Source organism: Chionomys nivalis, chromosome 24 (genome assembly GCF_950005125.1).
Source record: "Chionomys nivalis chromosome 24, mChiNiv1.1, whole genome shotgun sequence".
Lineage (NCBI taxonomy): Eukaryota > Metazoa > Chordata > Mammalia > Rodentia > Cricetidae > Chionomys > Chionomys nivalis.
The window spans coordinates 35,451,204-35,467,848 of record NC_080109.1 but is presented as its reverse complement, the minus strand read 5'-3'; the positions used below and the strand labels follow the sequence as shown (position 1 = coordinate 35,467,848).

General features: G+C 38.8%; 1 protein-coding gene across 1 annotated transcript in view; it reads left to right on the top strand.

The window, feature by feature from the left end:
• The first annotated feature begins 5,248 nt into the window (after nucleotides 1-5,248).
• Adad1 (adenosine deaminase domain containing 1) overlaps nucleotides 5,249-16,645 on the top strand; it is a 36,492-nt gene continuing 25,095 nt past the window's right edge. The window contains exons 1-6 of the mRNA XM_057757273.1: nucleotides 5,249-5,366; nucleotides 5,674-5,853; nucleotides 6,610-6,798; nucleotides 8,865-9,032; nucleotides 11,027-11,095; nucleotides 16,232-16,357. Coding sequence (XP_057613256.1) covers nucleotides 5,249-5,366; nucleotides 5,674-5,853; nucleotides 6,610-6,798; nucleotides 8,865-9,032; nucleotides 11,027-11,095; nucleotides 16,232-16,357 — 850 coding nt within the window. The remainder of the gene's footprint in view (nucleotides 5,367-5,673; nucleotides 5,854-6,609; nucleotides 6,799-8,864; nucleotides 9,033-11,026; nucleotides 11,096-16,231; nucleotides 16,358-16,645) is intronic.

Genomic DNA, 16,645 nt, shown 5'->3' with positions numbered 1-16,645 from the left:
ATGCTAACTCGGGTGCTCAGTCTGTGTGGTTTTTGTTTGTTGTTTTTTTGTTTTTTAAAGGGTAGGCTGTAATCAGGTTTCCTAGGTTTCCCTATTGTCACATGATACAGTAATTTCCTGTATTAGACTAAAGAGGCAATAACATATGTCCAAGATGGATTCCTTGGGTTTCTGAGATAATTTATATAGTGTACCAACTGGTTTCTTTTTTTTAATTTATTCATTTATTATGTATACAATATTCTGTCTGCGTGTATGCCTGCAGGCCAGAAGAGGGTACCAGACCTCATTACAGATGGTTGTGAGCCACCATGTGGTTGCTGGGAATTGAACTCAGGACCTTTGGAAGAGCAGGCAATGCTCTTAACCTCTGAGCCATCTCTCCAGCCCCCAACTGGTTTCTTGAAGGGAAGTTGTTGTCCTTGTGCCTTCAACATCTCCTGTCAAAATAAGCAGTTCTTACTTTTGGGATCCCTTCTGATTATTCCGAGAAGAAACACAAGACCTTACTGAGAGAGGCAATCATCATACTTTTTTTTTTTTTGAAAAAGGCAGAATAAAGCTTGCTCACTGCAAATCAGGGCACCTTGTAGGGCCTGAGCTTACAAGTCAGGAAGCTTACTAAGTCCCTGGGGACTAAGGTATTTCCAAAATGACCCTGACTCCCTGTAAACCTTTGAGTCTTGGGTCTCTTGTCAACCAAAGAAACTGGGATTAAGTGGTGCATGCTACAGCTGATTCCCAGGTCTAATGATTTGTCCCCAAAATTTATTGCACATTTTTCTACCACTCATTTAAAGTTAACCAGACAAAATGTTGGAATCTTTCAACAAAGTCATAGGGTGGGAAGGACACATTCATTAGGGGTCTTTTTCTCATGCCTGCTCATGAGGAAAGGATAAAGAAGAGCCCAAAAGAAACATCTTTGATTCTACAGATAGGCAACTCATCCCATCATTTGACCTACGGACCTAAAATAGAAGCCCGAGATTTTTCTGCATTTGAGCCTGAACTAAGCATAAACTGAAAGTTGAAAAAGTGAAGATCAAAACATGGGTTTTTCTGCTGTTTTATTTTTTTGTTTGTTTGTTTTTTATTTAGGAGGGAGGCCACTCACTTAATTTTTTTAGGTTGTTTCCACATGCAAACACATGTAAATTGCGGGAATAGGTTCTAAAACAGTTGGTCTCCCCCAACCCCAAGTCTAGCTAGGAAGAATCTCAAATTAGACACAGGTAAAGGCAGATTCTTGTGTTAGGTTGATCCTATTTGATCATGGATGATAGCTGCCATATTTCCATGGCATAAAATTTAAAGATGTTAGGGGTGACTCAGGACAAGTCAGTACAATAGTTGTGAGTTTATTAAAAGGCATTTTTAATATAGACTTTAAGCAGAGAGGTTAATAGAAACTCAAAGAAAGCATGGGACATACCCAGCTGTTGGTATAGAATTCTCAAAGAAATTGTTATTAGGTATCTTTACAATGGCTATATAAGAATCCTGTGAGTTATTTTTTAAAAAAATAAAAATTATTCCTTTTATTTAAAAACAAAAGTTGTAAGGTAGATTTATGAGAGATATGATTTAGATATGGGAATGAGAGAAACTGTTAATCCCATCAGAGGAGAATAAGACCCCTGCCACAATTTTTTGAGACAAAGTTGAAGCAAGCTTTATTAAATACTGGCCAGGGTGATGGACATTGGCCAGGTCCATACCTGGAATTGACAGATTTGACAAAGCTAATCTTTTCTATCTGATGGGGGTCAAGGAAAAAGGCACTCACAAACTCTCTTGATGGTTTCCTTTTTTATTCTTTCTCTTCTTTATTCTCCCTCTCTTCATTCTCTCTCCCCATCTCACATTGTTCCACAACTTTTGTACCCCAACAGACTCTTCCAAGAAGTACAAGAGTCAAAACGGTTGCATTCCATTTTTAAGTGAATTATTATAGGTAAGAACATGTTTTCATCTCCCTTACATGATTAAACATTTTATATATTACAGGTGAAAAACAAATTATCTTAAGAACACACATACATTCATACCCAAGCAACTTGTTATAGATCAACCATGTGGCAAGCAAGGGGTTTTGTCAGGTCTTTTACTGGAAGGCTGCATTTTACAGTTACAGAGAAAAGGTCAGCTAGTCTATTATTTAACTTGAAAGGTAATCTTATAAGGAATCTTAAAGAAATCACAAGCCTAAACTTTTATATATGAAAAGGAACTAGTCAGTTCTACTTTAAATCTTTAGGGTCACATACCCACTCACCAATAGTTTTTTATATCAGGAGATTGAGGGCAGAAATGGTTATATGGAATTAATCATCACTTTTGGTCATCAACCAAACCTAGCAAGGAGAGTTTATCGGCCAGTAATAATTGGCTTGCTTTTTCTTGTTCCCTGTCCTAAAAGAGTTCCTCACTCAACCATGTGCCTTTCTAAAACTTTAGACTGTCTTCTTGGGTTTTTCACCTCAAAGTTATTTAACAAAAACATCTTAGTCTAACTTTGTTATTTTCAAAGCTTTGCTTCAGCTGTGATGTACTCCGAGACCTGTGAACACATATCCTGACATTAAGGTTTAAAGAATGAATTTAAGCTAGCTTGGCTCCTGGGACTCAATTATTAGTCATTAATTTGAGTTACAATCCATGCAGCTCCTTAGGTGAGACTCACAGGCCCTGGCTGTAAAACATAACCTTGTATTTATTTGTATTCATCAAAATTCTGTATAAGCTATCATTATTATTATCATCAAATTAGACAGTACAGCTTGGGAACGAGTCATCTTCTTGACAGTCTACAGGTAAAAATGCCCAGAAAGTAGGTCAGGATGTTTCCATGAGATAAACACTATATTACAGGCAGTGGGGCTCTCCCCATATCCACTCACACCATGCCAGATACCAGAAAAAGATTGGGGCAGCAAACATGTAACGGCACAGCAGAAGCAAAAGACATTCTGGTGTCTGCAGTCCCGTGGCCTTGCCTAAACCAGAATGGCCTATCGGAAGAGTCCCTTCTGGTGGGCTCACACCTGGAACTTCAATTGCAGCTTGCTGCTCCTCTGGCATGGCCAACGGCAGGGAGGACTTTAATCACCATGTTCCTGGAATGCCTTTACTATCCCCAGACAAGGGAACAATAAATGCTGGCCAAGATCGAAATGTTTGGATAAAGGTTACTTGAGGACTCTCACCTTTCACTGTGGAAGTTACATTACAGCAAGCCTCTTGAAGAGAGCCACTATGAAAGAGAAACACTACCGCCTTAGCCTTCAGAGCAAAGCGAGGACAAAGATTCTATCTGTGTTAACCAGGGACTTTCTCATTTAAGGCCATGTGAGGCATGGTAGACATGTGCTACCTGTCCAGTCCTGTAATCACTGGGCACTTGACTCTTAGTAACTTTATCTACCTAGTTAGCCTTCCAGTTAGTAAGTCTCAATAAATATTATATTTCTCTAGAGGGGGCATTCTACAAAATACTTGACCTGCGCTCTTCAAACATATCTAAGCATGAGAAACAAGACTTAAAAACTAGCGCAGACCACAGGAGACAAAGGAAACAATTTTTAAATGTATGTGGCAACCTGTGTCCTGAAAGAACAACTGAACATTTGGGAAACTAAAATCCAAATGAATGTTCTATGTCAGTGTTAATTTCTTAGTTTTGATAGATTTGCCATGGTTATACAAGGTAACACAAGGGGAAACAGAGGACTTCTACTGTCATAATTTTTCTGTAAATTGTGTATTTTAAGATTTCCCTTGTTGTTGTTGTTGTATGTGTGTGTGTGTGCACATATGAAGGTTAGAGGAGAATCTACAGGAGTCAATTCTCTCCTTCTGAGGTTCAAACTTATTTGCAGCAGTGCCTTTACCCACTGACTCTCTCTTCCCTTTCATTTCTTCAACTTGTTTTACATATCCCTTTATATTTGACCCTAATATAATTGAATGTTATTAAACATTTTACTCTTGTCTTTATTCTTATCAGTAAAATTCCTGGATTATTAGTGGACTTTTGGTCAAGCAAACTAATCAAGACATCTTGATAATAACTAAAGAAAAATATTCACTGCCGCTCGCAGGTACCTGTGTATACTCAATAAACCTCTTGCTAATTGCAAAAAAAAAAAAAAGGAAAAAAAAGAAAAAGAAAAATATTCACTGTTACTTACAAGGTTGGGATTGTTTTACCTTCAATTTCACGCCATACTTGTGAACAAATATTACTTCTTGCTACACTTAGGTAAGTGGCCATCAATTCTATTGTCCTTTTCTCTTTCCTTAGTTTTAAAAATAGCTCTAATTCTTGAGAAAACCTGCCCACACATATAAACGAGTAGATGTCATCAAAAATGTGAGTTTTGTGCTAACAAAACTCAAAAATACTTTGAATTCCTTCTCGATTGCAACTCAACACTCGGTAATTTACTGTTTAAAATATTTTCAAACCACTATCAGCTAGGTGGTTAGGTTCTCTTTCGACTTTTATGAGGAAAAAAAAAATTGGAAAGTGTGTGTTTCGGAGGGAATCAGCTATCCAGCCTCACATCTGACTTCCAGATTGTTCTTTGGGGCCGCACTAGTGGAGCTTCTGCTTGTCAAAGGTCTAATGGGCCCTTCTCAGTTCCTACCTGGAGATAAAGTGAGGGTGTCTTTGAAACAAATCTCGGGTATCCTGGCTGCCTCGAAGGATGTAGGAGGGGAAGTCCTCCTAGATACAAGAGGTTAAGGAGTATCTGGGGGTTTGGGAGGGTTGGCACCAGTTGTCTACTAAGTGGGTTGGGCTCATCCTACATGAGGCGGGGTCACCCTATGTGAGGCGGGGATAAGCAGTCATGTGATGCTCTTGAAGGTTGGGGTCACTCTAAGTGAACTGCGGTGAGAACAAGCAGCCACATGAGGAGGTGAGTGGGGCAGGGTAAGAGAAGCGGCTGAACCTCGGGACCTTGTCTTCCACAGAGATAGGAAGCTGAGGACGCGACCGTGGCCAGGAGAACGGCGTGAGGCCTGGAACCTGGGCAGCATTCGCGGGCACTCGGACCAGGCTACGTGCTCCGGGGGCGCAGGGGCGGGGCCGAGGGCGGGAGGTCCTTGCTGATTGGACGACGGGCGCCGCGGGGGCGCAGGCCCCACCCCTCAGGGTCAGCACGAGGGCCTTTTGAAAGACGCGTCTGGCCGCGTGCTCCACAGAGGCCTGAGGCGAGAGGTCGACGGTGGCAGCTCAGCGATGGCGACCGCGGGCGGCAGCCGCCGAGCCCCGGTCCCGGGCCCTCGGCTCGGCCTGCCTCTGGCCGCTCACCTTCCGGCGAGCCTGGGCGAGGAGGCGGCGAAGGACAGCCTCGGGGGTGCGCTGGCCGGGAGGCCGCCGGTTTGGTTCTGTCCTCTCCTGTTCTCACCTCTCTGGTCCTTGCTAATGAGGCCCCTCCATCCTGAGGGGTTTGATGGTTTCTTTCTGCCTCCACTAAGCCGTCCCGCCATTCCCTCAACACAACACAGCTTTGCGGTTGATTAAGGAGGGATTTGGCGGTAGCATGGCTATGCGTATGGCGAAGAAAAAGCTATGGCTTTAAAAGTTTTCGTGGGTTTCTCTTCCTCCTTCTGGGAACTTGTTTACTTAGGATTTTCATTTTCTGCCAATTTCATCCTCAACAGGTGAGAAAACTTCCGGAAACAATGACTGGTTTCAGAGTTCCAGGGTTCCTAGCTTTGCTCAGATGCTGAAAAAGAACTTACCAGTTCAATCATCAGCCCAGACGGTCACTTTGCCCACCGGTTATTCCTCCGAAAGTTGTAGCCTGTCGAATATGGCATCCAAGGTTACACAAGTGACAGGTACAACTCTTTTTTTTTTAATTTTTATTTTATTTATATTTATTTATTTATTTATTTATTTATTTATTTTAGAAGTGCCTTGGTTCAATAAGACCCTGGGATGGCAGGTAACTGTGGTGTTTGGGGTGTATGTATGTATGTATCTCTGTGGTCCTGTCGCATTTGTATAACTGTTGACATACAATACAGTAGGTGGCCTATAGAACTCTTTAGCCTTGCAGATCAGTTATTAGTCCCCACCTTCACTGTTAAATTATGATTTCCTCCACCTCCACCCCCATGAGGTGTCAGGGAAAGAACTAGGCTAATAAGTTCTTTGTATCCTACATACCACTTATGGTAATACAAAGCGAGGCAAACACACTGTAAAACTGAGGTGACAATGTAAATCTGTCTAATTCCAGTGAGTCAGTGGGATAGGCATTATAACAGCAGACTAGAGCTCAAAACTAGATTGTGGTCGCAACAAAGTCAGATCTGTATTGTCTCCATCTAGGCCTTAGTGAGCCAGCTGTAAAAATGACTTATCTCTGAAAACAGCACTGAAATTCTGGTATCTTTTCTATCATTAATATTTTGGTAATATGTGCCCTCAGTATGCCAAAAGTTGCCTTTCTGATAGCAGGTTGTGCCTGTGTGTGTGCCCAGACTGTCTAGTAGGGACTTGGGGGAAACGTAAGCTTACTTAAGAAGGATTTAGTAGTTTTGCTCATTTTCTTTAAACGAAATTGACCAGTATAAACATCTGTTCCATAGGTAATTTCCCAGAGCCATTGCTTTCCAAAGGTCTTTCGTCCATTTCAAATCCTGTCCTTCCTCCAAAAAAAATACCTAAAGAATTTATAATGAAATACAAACGCGGAGAGATAAATCCTGTGTCAGCCTTGCACCAGTTTGCACAAATGCAGCGTGTTCAGCTTGACCTTAAGGAGACTGTAACAACAGGCAAGTCTGAGGTTGTGTCTAATCGTCCCCATACTAGCGTTTTCCTCCTGTAAAAGTCGGGCCCGTGAGTGCTTCTGCGGCCGCTTGTGGTGTGTGCTGTCAGGGTTAACGGGTATTTTGTGATGCACATGGTAGCAGTGTTAGGTATTTGTCCTGGTCATGAGAAAGACTCTGTGACTATGGTGCCTAAGGAAACAGTGTGCTCAGATTTAGCCCCAGAAACTGAAGGATTTGATCTGAAAGGAGCACTTCCATGTTGGTGCTGTATGCGCAGACTTGTCTGAACATTTATTTCTTCTACTCTCTTAACCCTGAAAAAAAAGTCTCTTACCGTGTTGTACTTGTGGGTAACTACAGGAGTATAACCAATCAGAACCAGAAAGAGGCTTCTAATCTCTTTATGTTGTGGACAATAAGAAAGAATTTTAGGAACTTGCAAAAAGAATAGGTGCTTTTAAGAAGCATTGTCCAGCTGGGCAGTGGTGGTGCACATCTTTAATACCAATACTTGGGAGGCAGAGGAGGGTGAATCTCTGAGCTTCTAGGCCAGCCTGGGCTACAGTGAGAATTCCAAGATAGCCAGGGCTACACAAAGAAATCCTGTCTCAAAAAAGAAAAGGCATTGACTAAAAATATGATACTAAAACCACAACTTTGAAATATTTGTGTGTATGCATAGAGTTTTGTTATTTTTTCCAACTTTTGCCCATATGTTCCTATATGTTTATCAAAGATTTGCAACATAATTTAAAGCTCTGGAAATTTTGCTAAAGATTTTTAGTAAGTTTATTTGGGTGAAATACCAGTAAACTTAGAGTGACAAAAATGTACACTGTAATCTCAATCTTTGTTTAACTCTTAGCTTTCCTACATTATTCTCAAATAGAGCAGACTTGGAAAATGTGAGCTATTAGTAAAACGATAAAAATGCTTCACTGGCCTCAAGATTGCCAGTGGTGTTTGTTTTTGTTACAAATATGATTCAGTAAGTTTGTGAAGCTGTAATATAAACAACTTGAGGTTCAAAGTTCAGTATTCTAATACAGAACACTTTCTAACACATTTACTGTGAAACACGTAGAAGAATCATAGGAGCAACTTGTTAAGAATGTAAAATGTATTCTGGCTTAGCAGTTTAGGTTGAAATATAGGTAAACATGAAAAAATGGTAAATTGGGGTGTTTAGGTAAGGGAGAAAAAGCAAGGTTAGCCATATATAGATTTAAGTTCCTAGTAAAATCTTGAGTGTGCCTTTTAAAAACAATTAATGTAGCATGGTTGTAAATATGTGAGAAAATAAGACAGTGGTGTGTGTAGTGATCTCTCCCTAGTCATCCCTAACCAAAAAGTAGCAGTTTAGAGATTTAGTAGATATTCCTAACACTAAAATGTTCCACCTGTAAATTTAGAAGATGATTAAATTTCATTTTGCATGAGACAAATACAAAATCCAAGTAAAGGTAATAGTGTAAAGATGATCCTGCTGGGGAATTTGTGGAAAAACGGGCATTCAGTTTAATTCAAGAAGATGCTTTTCTCGTTTGCTTTGGCTCTTGCCGTATGTTTTCTGACCTTCCCTTTCCTGAGTGGTAATGGATTCAGTTACGTACTATGATGCTTTAATGGGCATATAAAGTTTCTTCAAAGGTATCCCTTATAATTTGGAGCTCATAAAATTAATAGGACAATCCAGAGATGAGAGAAATTTTATTTGAATTGAAGTTTTGAATATTGATAGAAGTCTTCAAATATTTTACCACCTCTCAAGTAGTTCAGTAAATATTTGAAGGCTAACCATTACTACCCATTATACTGTAACCTGAATCTGTCTTTATTGCTTGTATTATATCTGCAGCCAATACAACTGCTTGAAACCACAGAATTAGTTTAGAGACTGATATAATTGTAATTTTAATCCCTAATTTGAGTTTATACTAAAAGGAGATAATTTAATACTAAATGGATCTCCAGAAATTTATACTGGAATCTTTCTCTAACATTCAGACATTAATTGCAAGACTTATTTTGTGAATTATTGTAGCATTCATGTTGGGTTCTTTTTCAAGGTAATGTTATGGGACCGTATTTTGCTTTTTGTGCTGTGGTGGACGGTGTTCAGTACAAGACTGGACTGGGACAAAATAAAAAGGAATCTAGATCCAATGCAGCAAAATTAGCTCTTGATGAGCTTCTACAATTGGATGAGCCTGAGCCAAGAGTTATAGAACCAGCAGGTAAATTCCACTGACTACCATGTGTTTGAACGTGTCATTTTCCAGAAGGGGTCAGCTGAAAGACTTAATGAAGGATTACTTAACAACTACAAAATTACAGAATTTGAATAATTTCTTTCAGTTGCTGTTTGCTGCAATGTTTTATCATTGCACTGATCTTGTATTTTCATCACCAAAACATATAACCACATTTTGCCAGTCAGTAGTCACACTAAAGAATATAAAGTAGTATCATTTGTGGTTTGTGTGATGATGAAAACCTTTTCATGTGTTTATTGGATATTATCTTTTTAAGGAGGAGACAAATACTGTTCAAGTCATTTCTTCCATTTTAAATTAATTTTATTGTTATTGACTTTTAAACTCTACCCTGGGCACTTAAAAGATACATGATGTACAAATAACATTCCATCCTGTGGGTTACCTTTGAACTTTATTGTTAGTATCCTTTGGCTTATAAAACATTTTAGTTTAGATAAATCCGGTTTGCTTTTGCTGTCTTACATAATCTTTGGTGTCATACCCAAGAAGTTATTGCCAAATCCAATGTCGTGAAGTTACGCCCTGTGGTTTCTTTTTATAGCCTTATAGTTTTAGCTATTATGTTTAATTTTTTTGATAAATTTTTATTTTTGTATACAATGCTAGTGTGCAACTTCATTCTATTGCTTGTGAATGTTTGTTTTCCCAGGAGAATTTGTCAAAAAATTTCCTGTGACACCCCTGTCAAAAATAAGTAGATGTTCTGGGCTCTCTGGGCTCTGTATCTGCCCTTATGCCAATAGTACACTGTTTTAATTACTGCCATTGTTTTGATTACACAGCTTTGGAATATTTTTTTAATCTGGGTATGTGAATTCTCTAATTTTATTCTTTTTCAATTTTGGCTATTTGTACCTGGTATTTTACAATGAAGTTTTCCTTGTACAGTTTTGTTTTATTTGTTGAGATTATTTGTTCAAGTAAGCAGAATTTAATATCTCTAGTTTTCCTTCTTCTTGAGCCATATTCTCTTGAGTAAATGAATTTTAAGTCCTTCTTCCTGAGTTTTTGAGTTGCTTTTCTCAAGTCCAGGGAGAATGTGTCAACTCTAGTTAGCACTTTGTCTAGTATGAGATGGCAGCTGACATCACCGTTCTTTCCTTGTTTGTATCTGTATCTTTTTTTTTGTTTTGTTTTTTTTGTTTGTTTGGTTTTTTTTGGTTTTTTGAGACAGGGTTTCTCTGGTTTTGGAGCCTGTCCTGGAACTAGCTCTTGTAGACCAGGCTGGCCTCGAACTCCCAGATATCCGCCTGCCTCTGCCTCCCGAGTGCTGGGATTAAAGACGTGCGCCACCACCGCCTGGCTTGTATCTGTATCTTTAACTGGGTTTTCACCTTGAAATAAGCTTGAGGAATTCTTTTTGTTTTCTTTTAACTAAGGTAAAAACCTTAACTTCCAGAGCTTCTTCACACCTTCCTGATTTTTTTCCTTATGTGTCCCTCTGGTCCAGTTTTTTATGTGCTCTTTAGTTTTTAGGACTGAGCTGGAAAACATTTGGCAAAGATTAGAAAATTTGTAGCATTGGCCTGTTAAAAGCCTAATAAGAAATTTTAAATAATTTTACTCATTTTAATAAAATGTTAACTTTAAATGTTTTACATAGTACTATTGTAAACAGAAAATTGTTCTGAAGTTTATGAAGTAAGCTGAATTTCAGAATGTTGCAGCTTTTACAATGGAAGCTAGGTTGTGCTGGTAAGATCCGGAAACTCAGAAATTCATTTGCACAGCTGATGTCAAAATAGGATGATCAGCTGAGCCAGTGAGCTTGATGATGACAGAGTTGATGGAAGTATAAAGAAAATAAAACCGTTGTGTATTGCTATAATTGGGTTATTATTTTTGGAGTGCATTTCTGGATTACTGTTACTGCAGAATAGAAAAGTTCTAGCTTCCAGTTCGTTAGAAGGTTGCCATTTCATTGTCTGCTTATGTTTTTGTTTTATTTACAGGACCTCCTCCTATCCCTGCAGAGCCTGTTGCTACACCTGAAGCTGCATATGTTTCAAAAGTACAGTATGGTAAGAAATGTTCTTTTTAGAAGATTAACCCAATGATAAATTAAAATCCACAGATATGAAAATGTACCTTAACATTTTATTCAGACCTTTTATGCTTCTATTAAAGGGGAAATTTTGCTTAACAAATTGCTTGTAGTGAGAGAAATGATATTGGAGAGGAAAAATTTTTAAAGGGATTTTATCCAGTTCCGATGGTACAGTATATATAAATCCTAACTGCTCTGGGGGCTGAGACAGGAGGATAGCAAGTTCAAGATTTGTCAGTCCACCAAGTAGCCTGTCAATGTAATGAGGCTTGTTTAGAGATGGGAAAGGGGTTTGGGCATAGCTTGGTGGTAGACTGTTTGCCTAGATGGTGTTGGAACTTTGAGTCATTTGTCAAAACCACATGAAATACTGGTGGACAGGACCCTTTTAATAAGGAGATAGATTAATAAGGCATGTACATGTATACACACACACACACACACGTAGATAAAACTCAAAATCTTTAAAACTCTCGTATGCATATATACATATATATATACATTACCATGTGTGATATATAATTAAATAGATAAATATACATATATGTGCGTATATATAAAACTTCAGTTGAAATTACTATTTATATGGCCACGAACTAATTAATTCTCATTGCACTTTGATTTCTTCACTTTTTTTTTCTGAGACAGGGTTTCTCTGTGGTTTTGGAGCCTGTCCTGGAACTAGCTCTTGTAGACCAGGCTGTTCTCAAACTCACAGAGATCCGCCTGCCTCTGCCTCCCAAGTGCTGGGATTAAAGGTGTGCACTGCTACCACCTGGCTTGATCTCTTCACTTTTAAAATTACCATTCAAACACTTACCTCATGTAATTATTGTGAGGACTGAGTTGATAGGCACAGAATACATTAGTGTCTGCAATACAGAAAGTGTTCATTAAATCAGAACTTTCATTGTTTTATCATGACATTGTCACATTCAGTATTGTAAAGCAGCTGTGTCCTTGACTGTAGACTGTTGTCTCCTGGAAGGCAGGACATTCTATACTGACGCCATTTGAGACACTTCAGACTTTAAGGCATTTGTAAAATGAAAAGAGCTTTCCTTTCATTTCTAGGCCTGGAGGTTAGGCTTTTGTTCCAGTCAGCCTTGCTGTTCTAGTTCTCTTTCTAAGACAAAGAAAAGGGGTCTCAATTATTTCTGTGCTTACATGAACAGACCAGGGAAAATAAGCATATTCAAAAGACAAAATCCACCAAGAGATAGGTATGGTAACTTGACCTCAGGGGTGTAATAGTTCATGAACATCCTTGATGGCTCTGTCTAAGAGTGATTGCTCAATCACTTTTAGGAAAAGGTTTTGTCATTCCCTATCAACCTCTAGATTCTGTAATGATAAAAGGGGATAGATTTCAAAGAATTGACAAATGATTTAGATCACATTACCCTAATAAAACAGGCCATAATATGTGAGTCAGAAAGGATAGTTTTAAAATAATGTAAAAGTAGAGTCCAGTTTGGGGAATTGAGTTTTGGAGTCAAATGTCAGAAAAAGGTGAGCAAACAAATATATGGGGCTAAAATAGGAATTGACTATTAAAACTTTTGAAGAAAAAATATGAGATCCACAAAAAATTTACTGAATACTTCATGTAGGGCCAGTTATCAAGGTTGATAGTTCCAACCTGTCTACTTTGCAGTACATTTCTAATGGACTATACCTTCATGAAAACAGTAGTGTACCAGCTCTGAAAATAGATTCAGATTATTCATGATAATGCGTATCACTTGAAGTTAGCAACTCATAGTCAAAGGTGTGTAAGAAGGCTGGAGAGATGGTTCATTAGTTACGATCTCCTACTTACTGCTGTGCTTACCATAGAGGACACTAATTCAGTTCCCAGCACTCACTGCACGTCACTCACAACTGCCTGTAATTCCAGCTTCAGGAGGATTCAAGATCTCTGATTCCTACCAGTACCCGCACTCACATATACAACCCCCACCACACACACATGATAAATATCTTTTTTTTTTTTTTTTTTTTTTTTTTTTTTTTTTTTTTTTTTTTTTTTATTTTTTATTCTTTTTTAATTAAAATTTCCACCTGCTCCCCGTTTCCCATTTCCCTCCCCTCCTCCCAAATATTGCCCCCTCCCCCCACTCCCCTCCCCCTATCCCCACTCCTCTTCTCCTCCCCCCACACCATTCCCCCTCCCTCTCGATACTGAAGAGCAGTCCAAATTCTCTGCCCTGCGGGAAGACGAAGGTCTTCTATCTACGTCCAGGAAGGTGAGCTTCTAAACAGGCTAAGCTCCCACAAAGCCAGTTCATGTATTAGGATTGAAACCTAGTGCCATTGTCCTTGGCTTCTCATCAGTCTTCGTTGACCGCCATGCTCAGAGAGTCCGGAATCAACCCATGCTTATTCAGTCCCAGACCAGCTGGCCTTGGTGGGCTCCTAATAAATCAGTTCCACTGTCACAGTGGGTGGGTGCATCCCTCGTGGTCCTGATTTTTTGCTCTTGTTCTCCCTCCTTCTGCTCCTCATTTGGACCTTAAGAGCTCAGACCGTTGCTCCAAATTGAGACTCTGTCTCTACCTTGATCCATCGCCAGATGAAGGTTCTAAGGTGATATGCAAGATATTCATCAGTATAGGATAGGGTCATTTCAGGTTCCCTCTCCTTAGTTGCCCAAGGTACCAGCTGGGGACATATTCCTGGACACCTGCGAACCCCTCTAGAGTCAAGTCTCTTGCCAACCCTAAGATGGCTCCCTTAGATAGGATATATACTTCGCTGCTCCCGTATCCATCCTTCCTATATCCCAACCATCCCAATCCCCCGAGCTCCTCCCATCCTCCCCTTCTCATATTTCTCATCCCATTTCCCCTTTGCCCCATGCCACCTCACCCAATAGTGTGAACAGATTTTTTTGTGTGTCACGGTTTCATCTCATTATTCCAAATCCCTTGTGATGATTCCCTTGTAGCACACATGTACAGGGAAAACAGTATTGTTCTTGCTCATTTTTTCATTCATATGCTGAGAGGTATATTTAATAACTATTTGATTTGGTTATATTCAAAATCCCATTTCTTGCATCATTAAGAGAAGGGGACTGAAGAGATGGCTCCGCAGTTAAAGCATGTTGTGCTTTGCAGAGGACTGGGGTGGAGTTTGTTTCCCATCACCCACATTGGGTGGCTCCCATCTGCCTGTAATCCCAGCTCCAGGGGATCCTGACATCCTCTTTTGGTCTCCAGGTTCCCCACACGCATGCACATTCACACAGAAAAACCGACATGCATACTCATGAATAAATACAGATCTTTAGATTAAGAGAAGGGCTATTTTAGCACATTGTTTGGTTTTCTGTGGAGTTGAGGATTGAACCAGGGAGTAAATTTCAAGTGCTTTACTCCTGAGCTATATGCTCATCTTACATTGGCACAGCGATGAGTCTCAAATATTCTTTATGTTGTTTTTAATATGCAGCAAAACATTTTCTTGCCATATCCATGATTTGTATCCTCTTGGTACTGATTGCAGTATACTTTTCTGCATCATAAAATAAGACATAAAATAATTCTAAACCATATAGTAATTCATTCTTGAAATGATTAGAGAGAATGAAATCCATTAACAATCACCTTCATTGTTCATGACTAAGTAAATATAAAGAGTGGGTTTTAGCATGGTCTTGGTCTGATTTTTATAAAAGAAGTATGTTTATACTTACTAATTGTGTCTCAAAATACCTGTAGAGAATTGGTGGCAGTGGTTCTGCATCTGGAGAGGGGAACTTATGAATCTATATCTCATTTTTATAAAAAAGGAATAATTTAAAATTTTTATGGAAACTTCTTTTTCTGTACCGTGAATTCCAGGTGATAAGCAGAACCACTAGTTCACTTAGTTTTAACTCAAAGTTGAATATTCTAATTTCGTGAGTGTCCTTTTACTCTTTATCTTTTTTGTTGTTTCAAGTATAGTGTTAATAATATGAACAAGTTCAATGAAAATAAGAACAGATAAATGGACTTGAAATAAGTTATATCCACTTACCTGGGTACCGAGACTAAACACATCTGTGTGCCTTTTAGAAAATTATGATTATTAAGAGAACTTACTGAAAAATTTAAATAGTCATACATTTCATATACATGCATTGCACAAATGCAAAACCATTTCAGTTTGCTTTGAAAATATTAAATGAACTATGAACTACCTGATCAACCATTAACATCTACTATGGAGCATCAAGAACCTTTTTCAGTGGTCTGGGCATGTTGGCAAATGCATGTAACCCCAGAGCTCTGGAGGCAAAGGCAGCAGGATCATGAGTTTAAGACCAGCCTGGCCTGTAGAGTGAGATACTGTCTTAAAAACAAAATAGACAAACAAAAGGCGTGCTGTACAACCAGCTCTCGGAAATAATGAACTAGTGACTTTTGCAGTTTCTTAACCACTAGAACACATGAACTTTCATTAGCAATGCACGGTTGTAAATGAACAAAATATCAGATCTCCAGGACTGTGCCTTGCAATTTCAGGCTCCATCATGTTAAAAAATAAAAATAAGTAAAGCTTTCTGGGTAACTAATTTATATTCTTGGCTATATACACTGTTCTGTGTTGATTTTGGTTATTACTTAGAATTATTTGAACCATCTTTCAAGGTCAGGAAGTTTATTAGTGGGAGTATGGAATTATATTGAAGTCCAAATGCTTTTTGGTTTGCAGTGGTCCTCATTGGGCAGACTCTAAGCATTTTGTGTCTTGATGACTATGACGAATATATTTTGATTGCTATAAGTTGAGAAGGTTTCAGGGCATTAAGTAGTATATTGAAATATGTAGGATGGAGAGTACTGTACAGCAGAAACAATTCCCTGTGTATCATAAGTTTGAATGTCTAGACTGAAGTGTGCAAACATAAGCAATAGTGTTCACGTATTGGGGTTGATAACATCTTTCATAGGAGCAAAGTTCTGTATTTTTATTCTTTTACAATTGAATATAACCATAACAATAATTGGAATTTTGTCTATGTGTCTATAAATTAATAACTAAATAACTGTAAAATAAAGCATTTCTTGGAAAAATCACAGTGCTCTTCAAAATTCATATTGCTTTTTATTTTTTCTAGAAGGAAGACAAGTCCAGTATGCCAAGATTTCACAGCTTGTTAAAGAAACATTTAGTCAACTAATTTCTGCTCACTCACAATATCTGAAATGTAGCAGCTCCTTGGCTGCTTTTATAATTGAAAGAGGTAAGTCCATATATTTGGTATATGTCACTTTGCAGAAGATTTATACCTCAGTGACTTGAACTACACTTTAGTAAAAGAGTAACTGTCTTTGCTTCTGTTGCATTGATTTGAAGCGATCATTTCTGGTACGCAAGCCATTAAATGCAAAGCTTCTCAATGGTAGAGAGTAAACAGACTGACCAGGAACCAGTAGAGAGCTGCAGAATGCAGAATAATGAATGACCAGAAGCTCTGCCATCTCCAAATCTAGGCCTCAGTATAGCAGACACTGAAAAGAGAGCTATAGGG